The sequence below is a fragment of the Oncorhynchus keta genome, chromosome 20 (genome assembly GCF_023373465.1).
Source record: "Oncorhynchus keta strain PuntledgeMale-10-30-2019 chromosome 20, Oket_V2, whole genome shotgun sequence".
Lineage (NCBI taxonomy): Eukaryota > Metazoa > Chordata > Actinopteri > Salmoniformes > Salmonidae > Oncorhynchus > Oncorhynchus keta.
In genome coordinates, this window is record NC_068440.1 from 5,215,271 (window position 1) to 5,235,949 (window position 20,679).

A 20,679-nucleotide genomic window follows, 5' to 3' on the forward strand; every position below is an offset into this window, starting at 1 on the left:
GGCAACTGGCGGGCCCGTAGCTACAGGAGCAACACTTGCATGTCGGCTCGGCCTACATTCATGACTATCGCCTCTATGAATGAACGTAATCCAACAATGTGTTAGGTTGGACGACGTTGCCCCAGCCAGTGGGGACATTTAGGCAATCCAGCGAGAGAGATAAAGTGCTCCCTTAATCCAGAGAGGACAGGAGAGCTGGGCAACATTGAAGCGATTAGTTAGCAAGAGGCAGTGTTGCTCCTAAACCCTCCTCTTACGCCGGGATTAGGAGGAAAGGTGTAGCGCTGCTGATGCTGAACGGACAAGGGCCCTTTATAACTGGCTTTAGAATCGCAGAATGAGTGACCAGCATAAGCTTCCTCAAGAGACCTTAACCAGCCTCCTTACAGAACAAGGGGAGTTCACAGGGGCCACATTCAGTAGCCGAATGTTGCAGATAGAAATGCATATGAAAAGAGCAGACGTGATTCCCTATACTACATGTGAGAGACGCATATTTTGTTCTCCATTACTATCGAAACGTTCAAAAACATTGTGACTTGCTGAACTCACCCCTGCTCCCGCAAAAAGGTTCATGCGACCTCAACAACTCTTACATAGGATAGGTTGGCCTCACCTGGGCGATAATTCAGGGAATATGGCAAGGCATTAGATATGTAGCAGGATTTTAAGAAAGTAAAGTAAGAAAGTGGTTTAAATTAGTCAAATGATCTTTATGCAAATCAAGGCAACGTGCCTGTGTAAAGAATGCACCACCACCAACACCAATAGACAGGCTGTGAGAAATCCAGAACAACAAATCTTTTTTTTAAGATGTATTCTGGAGTCTGAAACGTTGTGGTTTTAAAAAATATATTTTTTTAAGGTTATCGGCGTCCCACGATGCCAGTGGCTTAGAGACCATGCAGCCTCAGTCCATATTCAGCTTTAAAACGCAATAGAATAATGTATTCCTGAATTTTTAGACCATTAAAACTCAGCGAATGTACTCTCCACAAAATAGGGCTTTAAGGTTAGTTTCTTATCCAAGATGAAATTCTAATGAAAAGGTCTTAAGTCTGAGATAATACAAGGACCCACAGCTTTCATGGCGCTGAATAAAAATGAAAATCCCGAGGCTACCTGCAAAAAGGGATGAGCAGTAGCGCTGTATGTGTAGACACACTACAAAAATGACAGAGTAAATATACATGAATAAAAATCATGCTGATAAATTATTCATACGTGTAGCTTCTGGGGTTCCGCATGAGTAGTCACAGTTAAAGGAGCTCCAGCACTCGTCCAAACAAGATGCACCGGAGAAGCAAAGTGCCAAAGGACTAAAGAATAACCCACAGGGGGAGGAGGAGTCTGGAACGCACTACTGATTCAGTACAACTTAGGCCAGAGGATACACACTGTACTGTACACATACTGCCCAGACGACAGGGCAAACCTAGTACATGCTTGCTTAGGCTGCTAAAACAGCATAATCTCTCCTCTAACTGCGCAATGGACAGACTCGGCCAGAGAGAGTGCAAACCCCAACCATCTGAAACTAAACAAACACTAACCGCACATGCTTTCTGACTACAACACACACCAATCAGACTACGGCTCATATAGGCTAGCCGAATGACAGTGCTCTCTCAGGCTCTGTTTAAGTCTACTCCTCTCAGGCCTTCCGGGTGGTGCAGTGGTATAAGGCTGTGCCACCAGAGATTCTGGGTTCGAGCCCAGGCTCTGTCGCAGCCGGCCGCGACTGGGAGGTCCATGGGGCGACGCACAATTGACCCAGCGTCGTCCGGGTTAGGGAGGGATGTTCTGGTCTCATCGCGCACTAGCGACTCCTGTGGCGGGCCAGGCGCAGTGCACGCTGACCAGGTCGCCAGGTGTACGGTGTTTCCTCCGACACATTGGTGCGGCTGGCTTTCGGGTTGGATGTGTGTTGTGTCAAGAAGCAGTGCAGCTTGGTTGGGTTGTGTTTCGGAGGACGCATGGCTCTCGACCTTCGCCTCTCCCGAATCTGTATGGGAGTTGTTGCGATGAGACAAGACTGTAACTACTACCAATTGGATACCACGAAATTGGAGAAAAAAAAGGGGTTAATTTTTTAAAAATAAATTTAAAAGTCTACTCCTCTCAGTGTGTGTTTACTGGTGCAAATATGTGGCCTGGTCACAAGATACACCAAGAACCACAGACCTGCCCATTTGGTGGGGGGATAAAATATGCTTCCTTCTCTGCACACATACAGTGCCTACGTTACAGCCTTATTCTAAAATTGATTTTAAAATATGCAAACTACACAAAATACCCTATGATAAAGTGAAAATGGGTGTTTAGACATTTTTGCCAATGTATTAAAAATTAAAAAACAAACACCTTATTAAAAAAGTATTCAGACCCTTTGCTATGAGATTCAAAATTGAGCTCAGGTGCATCCTGTTTCCATTGATCATGTGTGAGAGTCCCCCTGTGGTAAAATCAATTGATTGGACATGATTTGAAAAGGCACACCTGTCTATATAAGGTCCCACAGTTGACAGTGCATGCCAGAACAAAAACCAAGCCACAAGGTCAAGGGAATTGTCCATAGAACTCCCGAGGCAGGATTGAGTCGAGGCACAGATCTGGGGAAGGACATCAAAGAAATCTGCAGAATTGAAGGTACCCAAGAACACTGTGACCTCCATCATTCATAAAATGGAAGACGTTTGGAAACACCGAGCTGGCCGCCAGCCAAACTGAGCAATCAGGGGAGAAGGGCCTTGGTGAGCGAAGTGACCAAGAACCCGGTTGTCACTGAAGGAGCTCTAGAGTTCCTCTGTGGAGATGGGAGATCCTTCCAGGACAACCATCTCTGCAGCACTCCACCAATTAGGCCTTTATGGCAGTGGCCAGACGGAAGCCACTCCTCAGTAAAAGGCACATGACAGCCCACTTGGAGTTCACATTTTAGAATAAAAACAGAAAGGGGGATACCTAGTCAGTTGTCCAACTGAGTGCATTCAACTGAAATGTGTGTTCCACATTTAACCCAACCCCTCAGAATAAAAGGTGTAAAGTAACAAAAATGTGGAAATAGTCAAGGGACCTGAATACTTTTTGAATGCACTGTACCTACTCCGAGGCAGGAGAATTTACTCTCACCTCAGTAACACATTGACATGAAATATACCTTGATAAATATATATTAAAACGAAACCATAGGTCAAGAGCCAAAACAGGATACACAAACACTCCACACTCTCCTACGCGTGATTGTGTGTCAAATACTAACACACACACACACCCATGAACATAAAAAGCAAGTGGAGGGGTGACAAACATGCATGAAAAACGTTGGGATTGGATTCAAATGGCATCAAAAGAAGTGAGACACCGACTCAGGGAATGAACGCTGTTTGAAAGGTGGGAGGTTAGTCACAGTTTTGCTACGAGTCTAAATGGCATTTAAAAAAAAAGGTGCACCGCTGCATTAGAAGGCTTCTCTAATCCCCAGCCCTGGCAACCCCCAGATAAACGTGCAGCTTCTTCAGAAGATAGCTGGTCACATTCCGGTGTCACTGTGCCAATGGCCCTACCACATTGCTTCCCCCCCCCCCCCCCCCACTCTCACCTTGAGGGAACGTTATGTCTAGCAAGCGAACTGCGCGAAAAGAAAGCAGACGCTTTGAAAACAAAGAGCTGTCCTGTAAAAACATAAACATTTCAGCCTTAGAATAAACACCCCTGTCAAGCAGCTAACGCGAGTAAGAACCGCAAACTCCAATTTCCCAGCACAGGGCTCTCCTCGGGCGCTTTTAAAGTCGCTTTGATGCCGAGGATGCGGTTGGCTAGACACCGCAAACCAGGATGCAGGTTCAAAACACCGTACAGCGACTGCAGAAAAAGAATCATGGCCTTCCGCCTCCTGACAGATGACAAACCACCACAACAACTAAAAACTGAGCTTAGCTTGTAGGAAACTGTCCTCTTAGGCTGTGGACCACCTATGACTCACAGGTCAGAAATGCAACTTGTGAAACGACTTTCACAAAGAATCCTAAACGGAAGAAATGGCTTCATTCCGTACCTATGTAGGCCTATAGCTTACTACTGCGTTTGCACTAACTGGCAAATGGCCAAGCCAGACTCATTCAACTTTGCAGGCAAAGGTTTCATAGAATTTTCATCGTGCTTTTCACCCATTCCATTTGTATAGCACATTTAGCTTGCGGAGCTATAGCATAATTTAAAATGCCTTTTTCTTATACATTCCCATTTTAGTTCGGGGGGAGCATTTGCTGAGTACAATAGTACCACCAGCTGCACCTTGTCCTACCTTCTCCACAACCAAACATGCACCCCTTTCCCTTATCTGAAAGGGAGGCCCTTTAGGAAATCATGAATAAATAGATGAGAGACAGCAGGAAAAAAACTAACTGCAAATGAAAAACTGCCCTGATAACCAAGTCCCCATCCATGCTTTGGCATACAGTCTCCTCGCTAGGACCCCTACCTCCACCCCAAGCCCTTCACCCCCTCAGTGTTGGCTTGACCGGTGATCCGTGAAGTGCAATGGAATCCGACAAATTAGGGGTCTCTCAACTGTCTCAGCAGCCATTGTTGCCAGCATCTAGGGTTCAAAAGCAACAACAAAACAAAAGAGACGAGACAGCAGCCTTGGGTAATGATTGGCTAAGAGGAGAGATCGGGGGGTTGTTTGGGGGCTGTGGTGTCAAGGCACCAGGCAGCGGCTAAAGAGCCAGAGAAAACGTTAACACAAAAGGGCCCCTCTGAGTGCCTAGGGCAGCCAAGCTTTTACACCCACAGAGGGGAAGTCCAACTAACGCATACAGCATGAACGAGGTGTGCAAGCCATCCGACCCTCTGCCGCCACTTCAATAAAACACTGGATGGCCAGGCCCCTACTGTCTCCCAAGCACGTTGACACGCTTGAAAAAGGCGTCGTCAGTCACTGAAGTAACACCCCTTTCGCCCTGTTGCAAATTACTATTTGAATATCAATACAGTGGAGAGAAGTGTTTGTTTTTGCTCTCGTGGTGGTGAGACGTAAATGAGGTCAGTGTATTGAGGACAGCATGTGACGTAAACAACCTGTCGTTCCATTGAAGTACAGGCCTGAGGAGTTGTTAAATTGTTCCCGGGGCCATAAAATCTGCCATTTGGGTTTGGCCGGGGTAGGCCCCCATTGTAAATAAGAATTTCTTCTTAACTGACTTGCCTAGTTAAATAAAAGGTGAAAAATAAAAAAAGTCCTCCATGGCCCACTCCAGGACAGTCTTGTCAAGGTGCTAGCTAGATTAGCATAACTTTATAAACCTCTACTACCATAAAGAAAAACACTCAAGCTAAGAGCAGTGAAGTGAGTGACACAGCCGTATGGCATGCTAACTTCTAGACAGCCAAATGAATCAGCATCCCAGTCATACTTCATAGCTCCCCCCCCAGCACTTTCTCCTAGCCTACTATCCCCCTGTCACGTGTAAGCCTGAATATTTTAGAAATGCCCAGATAACAAGGGTCCCTCCTGCCAAGATATGTATTCACTGTGATAGCTTTATCCAATGCAATCTTTTCATTTTGTCCTCCACCATTTCTTTCTCACTGTTTTCCACAGCAAGCAGATGGAGGCCATTTTTGTGTTATATTTAGGGTTCTGCACAGAACTCGGTAGAACCATAGAGTCCACGTACAGTGCCTTCAGAAAGTATTCATACCCTTCGACTTATAACACAATTGTTGTGTTACAACCCGATTTCTAAATGGATTAAATAGATCTCTCACCAATCTACACACAATACCTCATAATAAGTATTCACACCCCTGAGTCAAGATATGATAGAATCACCTTTAGAATCACCGTTTTAAAATTCTTCAAGCTCTGTTGAGTTGGTTGTTGATCATTGCTAGACAGCCATTTAAGACTCACCATAGATTTTCAAGTTGATTTAAGTCAAAACTGTAACTAGGCCACTCAGGGGCATGTTGTCTTGGTTTTTACATTTTTCCTTTATTTAACTAGGCAAGTCAGTTAAGAACAAATTATTTCAGTGGATTAACTGCCTGTTCAGGGGCAGAACGACAGATTTGTACCTTGTCAGCTCGGGGGATTGAACTTAGTAACCTTCCGGTTACTAGTCCAACGCTCTAACCACTAGGCTACCCTGCCGCCCCAGGCGGTAAGCAACTCCAGTGGTAAGCAACTCCAGTGTATATTTGGCCTTGTGTTTAAGGTTAGTGTCCTGCTGAAAGGTGAATTTGTCTCCCAGTGTCTGTTGGAAAGCAGCCTGAACCAGGTTTTACTCTAGGATTTTCCCTGTGCTTAGCTCTTTTCATAAACTCCCTAGTCCTTGCCAATGACAAGCATACCCATAACATGATGCATCCACCACCATGCCTGATAATATGAAGAGTGGTACTCAGCGATGTGTGTCGGAGTTGTTGACCATCCTCAGTTCGCTCCCATCACAGGCATTAAACTCTGTTTTAAAGTCACCATTGGCCTCATGGTGAAATCCCTGAGTGATTTCCTTCCTCTCCGGCACACGAGTTAGGAAGGGCGCCTGTATTGATACACCACCCAAAGTGTAACTAATAACTTCACCATTCTCAAAGGGATATTCAATGTCTGCTTAAGTTCTTACCAGTCTACCAATTGGTGCCCTTCTATGTGAGGCATTGGAAAACCTCCTTGGTCTTTGCGGTTGAATCTGTATTTGAAATGCCTTGCTCGACTGAGGGACCTTACAGAGGAACTCTACAGACAGTTCCTTCAACCTCATGGCTTGGTTTCTGCTCTGACATGCACTGTCAACTGTTGGACCTTATGTAGGCAGGTGTGTGCCTTTCCAAATCAAGTTCAATCAATTTAATTTACATTACATTTACATTTAAGTCATTTAGCAGACGCTCTTATCCAGAGCGACTTACATTGATCATCCTTGAGATATTGCTACAACTTTATTGGAGTCCACCTGTGGTAAATTCAATTGATTGAACTTGATTTGGAAAGGCACACACCTGCCTACATAAGGTCCAACAGTTGACAGTGCATGTCAGAGCAAAAACCAAGCCATGAGGTTGAAGGAACTGTCCGTAGTGCTCCGAGACATGATTGTGTTGAGGCACAGATCTGAGGAAGGGTACCAAAAATTATGCAGCATTGAAGGTCCCCAAGAACACAGTGGACTCCATCCTTCTTAAATGGAAGAAGTTTGGAACCACCAAGACTCTTCCTAGAGCTGGCTTGATCAGGGAGGTGACCAAGAACCCGATGGTCCCTCTGACAGAGCTCTAGAGTTCCTCTGTGGAGATGGGAGAAACTTCCAGAAGGACAACCATCTCTGCAGCACTCCACCAATCAGACCTTTATGGTAGTGGCCAGTTGGAAGCCACACATTTGTAAAAGGCACATGACAGCCCGCTTGGAGTTTGCCAAAATGCATCTAAAAGACTCTCAGACCATGAGAAACAACATTCTCTGGTCTGATGAAACCAAGATTGAACTTTGTCATTTGCGTTGTCATTATGGGGTATTGTAAAAAAATAGCAAAAAACATAATTCCACTTTGACATTATGGTTTAGTATGTGTAGGCCAGTGACACAAAATCTCCATTTAATCCGTTTTAAAATGCAGGCTGTAACAACAAAATATTGTCTGGAGGCGGGAACAGGATAACAAGCATGCAACCACAGCATATTCACAGCGACCGTAAAGCCTGTGCCAACTGGGCTACTTTGAGCAGCCTAACAGTGGGAGCTCCCCAGAAGACAATAAAACAACAGATTACAGGAAGTGCCTTATGGGGGGAAAAATGACACCGATGACCCACAGGCTTCATCAGTTGTGAATGGATTCGTAAAGTAAGCTAAATCTAATTCCAAGCAATTACAGTCAAGAGACACCCAGAGAAACAAACAAAAAAAGTGGGCTGTGCTTTAGAATGTTGGCTATGTAGGCTACAAACCGAGATTAACAGCCCGAGGTGGTGAAAGATTGAGGAAAATATGATCCCAGAAGAATGAGAATTAAAAGTAAATCGTCCGTGCCACATAGTAGAGAATACCAAGACGTAAGGCTTTTCCATCCACTAAACGAGACAGATGTCAGAACAACAACAAAAAAATTATTCTGCTTCCATAATGTAGATGCAATGTCTTCCTACCGCCTCCGAGCAAAATTGTAATGGGCAACCAATCACACGCCTGTCTCATTCATTTTTTACATGGAACCAGTCAGCTACCCGTCTCACTCAATTGACTTCAAAGAGCCAACCAGCTGTCTCACTTGCTTCCGTAGTACCTTCTAAACTGAGCATGTGAACTTACCTGCCTAACTCATCACTTTAAGAGCGAGAGAGACAGTGAGCGAGACAGCGAGAGAGAGAGAGCGAGAGAGAGGCTTTCACCAACTGTACCCTTCCCACTTACTCATTCATGCCTCAAGCATTCCATGACAGTCCAGGATGAAAATACTTTCGTTTTTTTCACCTTGCAGCAATCAATTTTTCATTCTGGGTGAAACACTCCCAACTGATCACTCCCTCTCCACCACTAGCCAAGTGTAGATTGCTGTACTGGGACTGAGCTAGTAAAGCCTCAGGTCGGTCAGTCTCGTCCAGCTTGGTCTCTCAGCTACCACAGACCAGCCAGCAGCCACGTCATCATGGCAATCCCTCTGGTGACTGTAGGTCACTAAGAGCAGGCTCACCTTCATCACCCAGCCAGGCACACACACAGAGAGGTCATGACCCATCCTCTCACCGGTGCACACACCCCACCCAACCCCCAACAGGAGATAGCTAAAACCACAGACCTATCAGCATGATCAGGAGCAAGCGCCACACTGAAACTGAAGCAAGCACCAAGCATTATGACCACGACCTCGACATCTGCGACTGCTAGGAAGGAAGAGAAGGCCATGTTGCTCTCACAATCAGAAAGAGCACCAATGCTACACCATGTCTCCTCGTCTCAGAAGGTCACAGCTGTCTCACTAGCATCCGACAAGACAAGCACTCTGCATGAGGTGCGAATAACTAGAACACAATTCCACGGACTTAAAATAAAAAGGTACATAAACGCAGCGAGAAAGAGGCGAGATTGACAGAAGATAAAAACAACCATGCCAGTGTAGGCTCGACTACATCTTCCCCAGAAACAATGAAACCGCGCTAATTGAGGCAAACTAGCATTCCACGATAATTATAATTAATTATATTTTGGCGCGATCATGGCCCAGCGCTTTATTTAAGTGAGAGGACGATGAAATATTCATGATGTATTAATATGACAAGAGAAAACAAAACGGCGACCCAGGAAGCATGACCCCCCCCCCCGCAAGTAGTGACGAAGTCAATCTCTCCTCCACTTTGAGCCAGGAGAGATTGACATGCATATTAACATTTACTCTCTCTGTGGATATCCAAGGGTCAGCCGTGCTGCCCTGTTCTGAGCCAATCGCAAGTCCCTCTTTGTGGCACCTGACCACACGACTGAACAGTAGTCAAGGTGCAACAAAACTAGAGCCTGTAGGACCTGCTTTGTTGATAGTGGTGTCAGGAAGGCAGAGTAGCGCTTTATTATGGACAGACTTCTCACCATCTTAGCTACTGTTGTATCAATATGTTTTGACCATGGCAGGTCACAATCCAGGGTCACTCCAAGCAATTTAGTCACCTCAACTTTCTCAATTTCCACATGATTTATTACAAGATTTAGGGTTTAGTGAATGATTTGTCCCAAATACAATGCCTTTAGTTTGAAATATTTAGGACTAACTTATTCCTTGCCACCCATTCTGAAACAAACTGCAGCTCTTTGTTAAGTGTTGCAGTCATTACAGTCACTGTAGTAGCTGAGGTGTATAGTGTTGAGTCATCCGCATACATAGACACACTGGCTTTACAGGCTGATTTACTGGCTCAAATAGCCGACCAGGGGGGCTTTACTATTCTTAGGTAGCGGAATGACTTTTGCTTCCCTCCAGGCCCGAGGGCACACACTTTCTAGTAGGCTGAAATTAAAGATATGACAAATAGGAGTGGGCAATATCATCCGCAATTATCCTCAGTAATTTTCCATCCAAGCTGTCAGACCCCGGTAGCTTGTCATTGTTGATAGACAATGTGTAATGTCAGATTTTGTTTCTAATCTTGCCAATGAAAGTTTGCTAATCTTGCCAATGAAAAAAAAAAACATTAAAAGTAGTTGGCAATATCAGTTGCTTGTGATGAAAGAGCCATCCGATTCAATGAATGATAGAACGGAGTTTGCCTTCTCCCAAAATTTCATTAAAAAGGTGCTCCAAAGCTTTTTACTATCAATCCTTATGTAATTTATATTTGTTTCATAGTGTAGTTTTTTCTTTTTATTCAGTTAAGTCACATGTTTTCTCAATTTGCAGTACTTTTGCCAGGTTGTTCAGCTAGACTTATTTGCCATTCCTTTTGCCTCATCCCTCTCAACCATACAATTCTTAAATTCCTCATCAATCCATGAGGATTTAACCGTTTTTACAGTCAATTGGGTGCATGCTTGTTAGTAGCTGGGATAAGCAATTTCATAAGTGTCAAGTGCAGTGTCTGGTTGCTCCTCATTACACACCACGGACCAACAAATATTCTTTACATCAACATAGGAGTCACTACAAAACGTATTGTATGACCTCTTATATACTATATTAGGCCCAGCCTTTGGAACTTAGGTTTTCCTAGATATGGCTACTATATTGCAATCACTACATCCAATGGATACTGCTTTCAAGCACATTTCTGCAGCATTAGTAATCATTAGTGATCAATACATGTTCATGATTTCATTCCTATGCTGTTGATTTTGGACTACAGGAAATGGAGGCCCGAGCACGCCCTCATTCTCATCGACGGGGCTGTAGTGGAGCAGGTTGAGAGCTTCAAGTTCCTTGGTGTCTACATCACCCACAAGTTGTGAAGAGGGCACGACAAAGCCTATCCGCCCTCAGGAGACTGAAAAGATTTTGCATGGATCCTCAGATCCTCAAAAGGTTCTACAGCTGCACCATCGAGAGCATGGTTGCATCACTGCATCACTGCCTGGTACGGCAATGGCCCGGCCTCCGACCGCAAGGCACTAGAGGGTAGTGCGTACGGCCCAGTCCATCACCGGGGCCAAGCTTCCTGCCATCTAGGACCTCTATACTAGGCGGTGTTAGAGGAAGGCCCTAAAAATTGGCAAAGATACCAGCCACCCTAGTCATAGACTGTACTCTCTGCTACCGCACGGCAAGTGGTACCGGAGCACCAATTATAGGTCCAAGAGGCTTCTAAACCCCCAAGCCATAAGACTACTGAACAGCTAATCAAATGGCTAGCCAGACTATTTGCATTGTCCCCCCAACCTCTTTTACACGGCTGCTACTCTATTATTAGCTATGCATAACTCTACCCACATGCATATATTAACTCGACTCAATTACGCTACTGCTACTCTCTGTTCATCATATATGCATAGTCACTTTAACCATATCTACATGTACATACTACCTCAATCAGCACGACTTACCGATGCCTGTATGTAGCTTTTTTGCACGGTTGGTTAGAGCCTGTAAGTAAGCATTTCACTGTATTCGGCGCACGTGACAAAAAAACGTTGATTTGATTTAACCGGTGCCCCAGCACCAGTACGTACACCTTGTATATAGCCTTGATATTGTTATTTTACTGCTGCTCTTTAATTATTTGATACTTGTATTTCTTTTCGGCGGGGTATTTTTCTTAAAACCGCATTGTTGGTTAAGGGCTCGTAAAGTAAGCATTTCACTGTAAGATTGTATTCGGCTGTACCGGTTGTATGCAGCGCATGTGATATCTGTTGCGATCACATAAATTATCAAGCATTTCACACGTTATCCAGATACTGACTGTTAGCACTTAGTCTATAGCAGCTTCCCACAAGAATGGGCTTTAGGTGAGGCAGATGAACCGTAGTCATTTTACTTCAACAGTATTTAACATGAGATACTCTCTAATCTTTACAGGAATGTGGTTCTGAATATAAACAGCAACACCTCCACCACTGGCATTTCTGTAAAATGTTAAAACCTTGTATTGCTACCACTACATCAAAAGGTATTGAGTGAGTTTCAGCAAGTCAGAATATGAATGCCATCTATTACTAGAAAGTTATTTCATGAACCTTGTTTCTTAAGCTCTTACGTTAACGTGGGCTATTTTGAGCACTTTTCTGGGATTGATTGTTTTCATTGCTTTACTGGAAAGCTTAGCAGAAGTAGATATTCTCATATTATTTATGTTAGTGCAGGGTGAGCTGAACACAGAGGACTTCCTATTAGGTCACACCGCTTCAGTGCTAACAGCATAAATCTGGTTCATAGGGACATGATTGCCGCATACAATAACTGTAGGCTCAGCAGAGGTATTCAGGGCAGTTAGTGGGACATAAATTAGGTTACTTACATTGTGTCTACCAATGCCACTGGTATAATGTACATTTGCTAAACCATGATGACTCAACGCCAGAAATGGTAGGGATTAACTGAGCTGGGGTCATTGATAAATTATTGTCTCAACGCAGCCTTATAATCCAGTGAAAGGATCCAGAAACCAAAACGATTTGGGTGGATTACATCCTCTTTATAAAACATGTCGTTTCCAGGGCCTCCCGGGTGGCGCAGTGGTTAAGGGCGCTGTACTGCAGCGCCAGCTGTGCCATCAGAATCCCTGGGTTCGTGCCCAGGCTCTGTCGTAACCGACCGGGAGGTCCGTGGGGCGACGCACAATTGGCCTACCTTCGTCTCTCCCGAGCCCATATGGGAGTTGTAGCGATGAGACAAGATAGTAGCTACTACAACAATTGGATACCATGAAATTGGGGAGAAAAAGGGGTAAAATTCAGAAGAAAAAAAAAAAAAAAAAAAAACATGTCGTTTCCAAAAGGTATCAAAATTGTCAAAAGTTACACCCATTGAGCTGCAGTAATCATGTAGCCAGTTGTGAAGACAAAGAATCATGATAAAGTGTTCAATGCCATGATTAAGAGGACACTGGGCCAGATATGGTATTTTATTAGTGTCTAGCAGAGTCAATCAGCACTTTGAAATCCAGTTAACTGTTCAGAGCTGCCCGTAACGTCATTAAAGCCCACGTTGACTACGATAGAATCGATGTCCATGTCCTGGCATAGTACATTCGGGTGCAGCTAAGTAAGGTCATTTACTCAAGCTCCAGGATGGGCCATTGTTTTAGCACCAGGAACAGTCACATTTCTAACCATGGAACTGCCCAAAATCACAGCTGGCGAGAAGGACGAGGAAATCCGCCTACTCCCACGCTTCACAGGATGGTGCAGGCCTCCGACAGATGGAGAAGCCCCGCTCGATCCAGAGCAGGGACGGAAGGTTGCCGGCGTCGACTTCGAAAGCGAAGGGGAAGGAGTAGGCACAGCAGCTGCAGACACAGTTACCCCCGGAGAAGGTGCAGGAAGATCAGGCTCCAGGGCGGCAAAACTATTTGTTGTTTGTATCCTCTCTCTGCCTCTCACGGCTCACGACATGCGACAATCGTTGATTGCCATGCTACTGTTGCTGTGCTCCTTCGACTCCGCTATCAGAGGGGCCGGAGAAGGCTCCCCTGGCGAACAATCTCCGGGCGGTCGAATAATGGCAAACGACAAGACGGAGATGCATCCAATATGCGCGAACGCCGCCCAGCCATTGGCGTAGAAAAGGTAAACATTCCACTCTGCGTTTTCCCCCCATTAATTACGTAGACTGGCAACCTGCGTGATCAAGGAAGCCACCTCAAGTCTACAGTGTCTTGCAAAAGTATTCAACCCCCTTTGCATTTTTCCTATTTTGTTGCATTAAAACCTGTAATTTAAATTGATTTTTATTTGGATTTCATGTAATGGACATACAAAATGTGCGAAATTGGTGAAGTGCAAAAAAATTACTTGTTTCAAAAAAATTCTAAACGGAAAAGTGGTGTGTGAATATGTATTCACCCCTTTGGTGTGAAGCCCCTAAATCAAATCTGGTGCAAACAATTACCTTCAGAAGTCACATAATTAGTTAAATAAAGTATGCCCATGAGCAATCTAAGTGTCACATGATCTCAGTATATATATATATGCATGCGTGCACTTGTTTTGTCAGCCCTGCATCAAAGAACAAAAATCAGATTTTGTTCAAAAAATGTGCACAGATTCATTTACATCCATGTTAGTAAGCAATTCTTCTTTGCCAAGATAATCCATCCACCTGACAGGTGTGACATATCAAGAAGCTGATTAAACCACATGATCATTACAATCATTATTGTTGGGGACAATAAAAGGCCACTCTAAAATGTGCAATTTTGTCAGAACACAATCCCACAGATGTCTGAAGTAGAGTGAGAATGCAATTTGCACGCTGACCGCAGGAATGTCCACCAGAGCGGTTGCCAGATAATAAGCCGCCTTCAGCAACATTTTTGTGAATTTGGCAGTATGTCCAAATCGGCCTCATACCACAGACCACGTGTATGGCGTCGTGTGGGCGAGCGGTTTGCTGATGTCAACGTTGTGAACAGAGTGCCTCATGGTGGCGTTGGGGTTATGGTATGGGTAGGCATAAGCGACAAGACACAATTGCATTTTATCAATGGCAACTTGAATGCACGCAGATACTGTGACGAGATTCATTTATTTCATTTGACCGATTTCCTCATATGAACTGTAACTTAGTCAAATCTTTGAAATTGTTGCATTTATTTTATTTCAGTATGACAATAGAAAGGTTCATAATTTGTGCGAAATGTCACAGCACAGTGGAAAATAAGGCAAACAGGAATCAAAACTGGATGGTCTTCAAAGATGGGATGTACTGTGTCTGTAAAATGTATATTCTATGTATACTGGGCATTTACTCCAATTGGTGGAAGCTTTAGGGGGAAATAAGGAAAATATATAAGAATAAAAACAATATGCATATTCACCCAAAAATATATGGGGGATTGGAATTGATGGAAGCTACAATCTAACCCCCCCCCCCCAAAAAAAAATGTGAATATACACACACACTGGCCAACTCTTATACACGTACAGTGCAATCCCACATACACACAGACTCCCCATTCAACTGAGTGGAGGAGTCCCTGGAGTGACCTTGAGAAGTGGAGGCCTGAAGTGAAGAGGCTAAAGTACAAAGTCAATACTGGCCGACAGACCTGGTTAACTATTAAATGGGGTGGGGGGTCCCTGATCCAGCCGTCTGGGTAACTCGTGGAGGAGGAGCAAACAAGCAATACACAGACGTCGCCAAAACACACAGAGAGGAGACGGTTTGGAAAGTTGGGACAGATAAACTAGTTCATGATATAGAGTCCTCGGATATAGCCCATGGCATGCTATAACTAACAGCACATAAACACATGGGCAGCAGATAGGATTGTGATGAACCAAAGTATTGAATGGCTTGTAATTTGTCATTGAATAGCCCCCCTCCTGACTGTCCCAGACTCTATAGTCAGCAGCTCATAAAGCTCATTGGATAATGGATCAATGAATGGCATCTATTATTGATGCTTGCCCATGGATGGAAGTGGAACCAGTGATTCAGAATGGAAGTGATTGCAACTCTCAGAAAATTAATTGTGCGCGTGTGTGTGTGTGTGTGTCTGTGTGTCTAAGCTTTAGTGTCCAGGGCTACCAGGCACTGCCTGTGTTTAACAGCCTTCCAATATCCACTGCTCCTGCCACATTCCTTTTAGAGGCGGAAAGGTCATGATGGGAAAGGGGGGTGGGGGGCACCATGTGGAAACAGTTCCATGGACAGAATCGAGAATATATATAAATAAAAATGCCATTTACCAGGCGCTTTTATCTAGAGTGACTTAAATTATAATGAGTGCCTAGGCTACATTTTAGTATGCGTGACCCCATAGGGGAATCGAACCCACAACCCCGGCGTTGCTAGTACCACGCTCTTAGAAACTGAGCCCCACAGGACCAAGGAGAGGGTCACAGTTGATACGGTTTCCATCCCGAAGCCAAAGTGCAGTGAAATGCATCCAGGTATGCTGCAGTGTTTTCACCTTGGCACCGTTCACTCATTACCCCAAACAGCTGTTCCAACACGTGTGTGCATTCCAGCATTCTCACCATCGCTTCTAACTGTGAGAGACTCCCTGGCTGTGAACGCAGCGCACAGAGTACACACTGGCCCGGGCCAAGCCATGTCGGTGTTAACCGGGGCCAAGCCATGTCGGTGTTAACCGGGGCCAAGCCATGTCGGTGTTAACCGGGGCCAAGCCATGTCGGTGTTAACCGGGGCCAAGCCATGTCGGTGTTAACCGGGGCCAAGCCATGTCGGTGCTAACCGGGCCAAGCCATGTCGGTGCTAACCGGGCCAAGCCATGTCGGTGCTAACCGGGCCAAGCCATGTCGGTGCTAACCGGGCCAAGCCATGTCGGTGCTAACCGGGCCAAGCCATGTCGGTGCTAACCGGGCCAAGCCATGTCGGTGCTAACCGGGCCAAGCCATGTCGGTGCTAACCGGGCCAAGCCATGTCGGTGCTAACCGGGCCAAGCCATGTCGGTGCTAACCGGGCCAAGACATGGCGGTGCTAACCGGGCCAAGACATGGCGGTGCTAACCGGGCCAAGCCATGGCGGTGCTAACCGGGCCAAGCCATGTCGGTGCTAACCGGGCCAAGCCATGTCGGTGCTAACCGGGCCAAAGGAAAGGTGAGCAGTCGAGGGAGGGATGCCTGGAATCCAGATAACGGATGACACATTTCTCCAGGTGACATGAGCCAAAGACATCTCTCTGGGAGAAGAGCAGATGGCACGGGGAGATAGAGAGGAGAGGGATGACAAATGGACAAGCACTTACTTGTGAGGGTGGTGTTGCAGCATATTTGGAAATGGCGCTGTGTCATAGGGCAGTGTGTTCTGGTCTCATTGAGTTTCAGTCAGTCAATGAAAAGTTATGTTCAAGTTAGACTTCCCTTTGACCAAACTAAGCCCATAGAGCTTGTGTCCCCCAAATGGCACCCCATTCCCCATTTTGAGCATTACTTTTGGTCCGGGTCAAAACAAAGTAGTGCACTATATAGGGAATAGGGTGCCATTTGGGATGTAGTACAAGCCATGGTCCCTCTCCTGCTTTTACAAGTAACTGGAAATATTTAGTCTTCAATGGAGTACTGTGGGAGCCAATATGTCCCTTCACTAAACATTTGAACTAACATCGGGCCAGAAGTATAAGTTGAGTTCACATATCCCAAGTTTACCGAGGATTTAGAGAGATATTCAATCAGGAGGCAACTCGGCCTAAAATAAACCAGTCTCACTCTCGGCAACGCTCAGTGCAAACTTCAATGACAAAGTTTCCTACCATGGTTACAATGTGACTTGACTTACTCTGGCATCATTGCAACCAAAGACAGTTGTGGTATCCACAATCAGTGATAACACGCAAAGCACAAGCTTAGCCTACTATCAAACCTAATATGGACACTGAGGAAAATGATTGTGGATGTAGCCCTACTTGATAATAGGCTGGGCCTTATTGAATTAACAGCATTACACAAAATTATTCCAACTAAACATGATTTGGCGGTTAAGTAAGTGTTGTACTAATTCATTATAATGTGGAGTTTATAGCAGTGTGATAGCAAGGTCACACTCCCACACCACTCTTACAGTGCACATTGCTTTATGCCCTTAAAGTATAGAGCAAATAAAACGTGTCAGTGCATATCCTCGTTTGGCTGCAATATCAGTTAAATTGGTGGAGCGTGATTTATTCAAACCGGAAACGTAATTGACTGGCTGGCGAGGTTTTCGTTCACGCTAGAACAGTAAGAGAACCATATAAGCCATTTCAGTTCCCGAGAACGGCATTGTATGCCAATAAAATATGAGTTCACAATCTGCTCACAAAACACACCAGGCCGAACGCAACCGAGAACCTCAAGGAGGCGCGCGATGGTGCCTGTTTTGGAATGGTACAGAAGGACAAAGGTGACCACTTTTCTTTTACAGTGGTAATATGACCCACATAACACATTTATAACAGCTTTCATGTACAGTCCTTTTTAATCTGTCAACACGTCATAACTTACTTGTCATATTCTGCATTGTCCTTGTCGCAGCGTGCGTCCTTGTGTTTCTGCCAATCCTTGCCGTGTTTGCAGGTGGTGAGGAGCACCACGTCCTCCTGATTATGGACATGATATAAGGCATTCCTCGTGTCTGACCCTATACCTGTAAGGTATCGTTTCCCCTTAAACACGAGCATGTATTTTCTGAAAGGTGGGATGGAGTTGTACTTTAGGTACCCCCTGTCCCCTCCGGTCCTAGGGTGCTCCTTGGAGAACAGCGGGATGGACACGTCAAAGTTGGGCCTGAAATTCTCGGTACTGATGCTGGCCTTGGCCAACATGGCCTGGCCTATGTCGAAACCTAGGTCTTCCGTGTAGTCCGGCCATGTCCCAGAGTACAAGTTAAATATGAGATGGTTCCTGCCGTTGTTCCAGAGATGAAGGTTCTGGACCTTGGTTTTGAGATTGTGCACGTACTGCGGCGAGAGCGAGTCCCGGTCCAGGGTGTCCAAGCTCAGGATGAATAGACAAGCTTGTCCCGGGTCAGTGGTGTAGAACCTGGATCCCTCAACGGTCGATAAAATATTCTGGTAACTTTCTGAGATTTTCTCCCCCTTCTGCTGGGGGTAGACATACACTTTGAAATCGTTATTTTTACATGCAGAGAAATCAAAGCACGAATCCATGCGACATCTTTTGCCTTTGTACACGCTTGTATTAACGTCCCTCTTCTGCCTCGGTGATATGTGAATGTTGTACTCCTCAGTGTCCAGTTGATCCCAAGGTATGAACTGTTGTAATGGGTCAGAGAAGTGTGGCCACGGCTGGTCTGGGCGATATCCATTGTGGCTACGGTCATGCCGGTTTCTGCCCGACGCTGGAAGTTGTACCCCTCCAAAGTAGAACAGTAGAACTAGACATGCACCGGCGGAGAGCAGGAATAAATATCGTTTTTTGGCCTGCATGTGTCCTACGAATAGGGGCAAGTTTTTTTACAAATAAAATTGAAGTGTCCCGAAGTTAGGCTCTCACCACCTCCAACTACACCGCTCCGCCATCTTCCAGCCTGCAAAGATTTCAAACTCGCGTCTTCCCCCTTCTTCGTATTCCGTTCCCCAATCCAGAGATTGATCCAGCGCATGTGGGCGATTTTAAATGCGTTCTCTCTCTCTATCTAGTTTGTCCATTTCACAATATAGTGTCTCTGGGCAACAAAAATCCCCCTCGACCAAGTAAAAGCATTCATATACTCCCTTTGCCCCTCTCTCCCTCTCTCTCCTTCATTCAGCCAGTCTGTATTCAAATGTAAAACTGCGCCCGGTTAGAGATGCCCGAAGCGTTTTACCAACTCTTTCCCCTGTAGAGTAGCGGCAGGGGTTCATGTGGTTTCCTGCCTTGGCCAACACAGAAAATGTATCCCACGGTTAAGATTTGTTAACACGCTGTCTGTGGTTTAAAGCCTTCGGTGAGGTCGGCTTTTAGATCTAGATGCCTCGGGAGTATAATTCGGCGATATTTCACTCCATGGTTCAATGAACGAACGAGGAAACCGTCGTAGAACAAGAGCAGTTCATCCGTGCAACTGTAGCCTCACGAATCCCTGCATTTCTCTTATGTTTTAATCTCCCGACAGACCTCATACACGCAAAAATAATCTCATCGGAGATAGGCGTATGCCTAAACGAATAAATTGACGCAACGACCTCAAACAGTATTTCCAGTTACCATGTGACTTTGCAAATACATTGAAATTGTTATAAAAACGGGATTCCTTGATTCTAGTGTCCAATTACCAAATGCTCAAATGTTTCGATTGTTACTCTGTAACATTCCAATCCCGACACGATGGCAGCTGACGTAACGTCCCATCACTGTGCATACGCGTTTCTCATTGGTCTATTATTGGTCACCGGAAAAGGCGGTGCTTCAAATGCACCCATTCACAACCGGAGCCCTCTCAGCGAATAATTTAAAGCCCGAGTAAAATACCGAAAAATGTAGAATACCTCTGCGTAAGTATTTTATACAGATTGTATTGCACGTAATGATTATACACGGTCTTGAAATAACTCGCTTAAAGTAATTTCCTTTATTAGTAGAGGTGACACTGTGGCCAAAAACCAGAGTTGCTCTCTAAGTGTGCAAACAAAATCACAGCAACCAAAGTTGAATGCCCTACGGTAACATTTACACCGCACGAATTGATGGTTCATCAGGAGTGAGTGGAAGTTTAGGCCTATAGACTGTGTGTTACTGCATCTATTCAATTAAGATTTTCACAAATATAAAAAATAATTGATTTTAAACTATAAAGGTGGAGATCTGGAAAAGTTTGGTCTTTCACACAAACCAAAGTGAAGTGCACTGTATGACTAATGACAGAGATTAATAGCACCCACCATGCGAGAAGAAGTCCCACCATGCCTCATATAATCCACACAGCTGCCATTTTCTGCACAACGCTCAGGCTGGGTGAAGGGGCCATCCTTGTTTTTTATCGACCAATTAGTATAGGGAGGTGGGAGGGTAATTATAGATGTCCCCACTGAGAGGGACCGACTGGGAGCTGAGACAGAATGATGGGGGTTAGCCAGCCTCGCTATTAC

At 45.1% G+C, this 20,679-nt stretch overlaps 1 protein-coding gene across 1 annotated transcript in view; it reads right to left on the minus strand.

Moving 5' to 3' along the window:
* LOC118398931 (exostosin-1b-like) overlaps nt 1-19,933 on the minus strand; it is a 115,227-nt gene extending 95,294 nt beyond the window's left edge. The window contains exon 1 of the mRNA XM_052471921.1: nt 18,095-19,933. Within this exon, the coding sequence (XP_052327881.1) occupies nt 18,095-19,038 (944 nt within the window). The 5' untranslated portion in view covers nt 19,039-19,933. The remainder of the gene's footprint in view (nt 1-18,094) is intronic.
* Between the last annotated feature and the right edge of the window lie 746 nt (nt 19,934-20,679).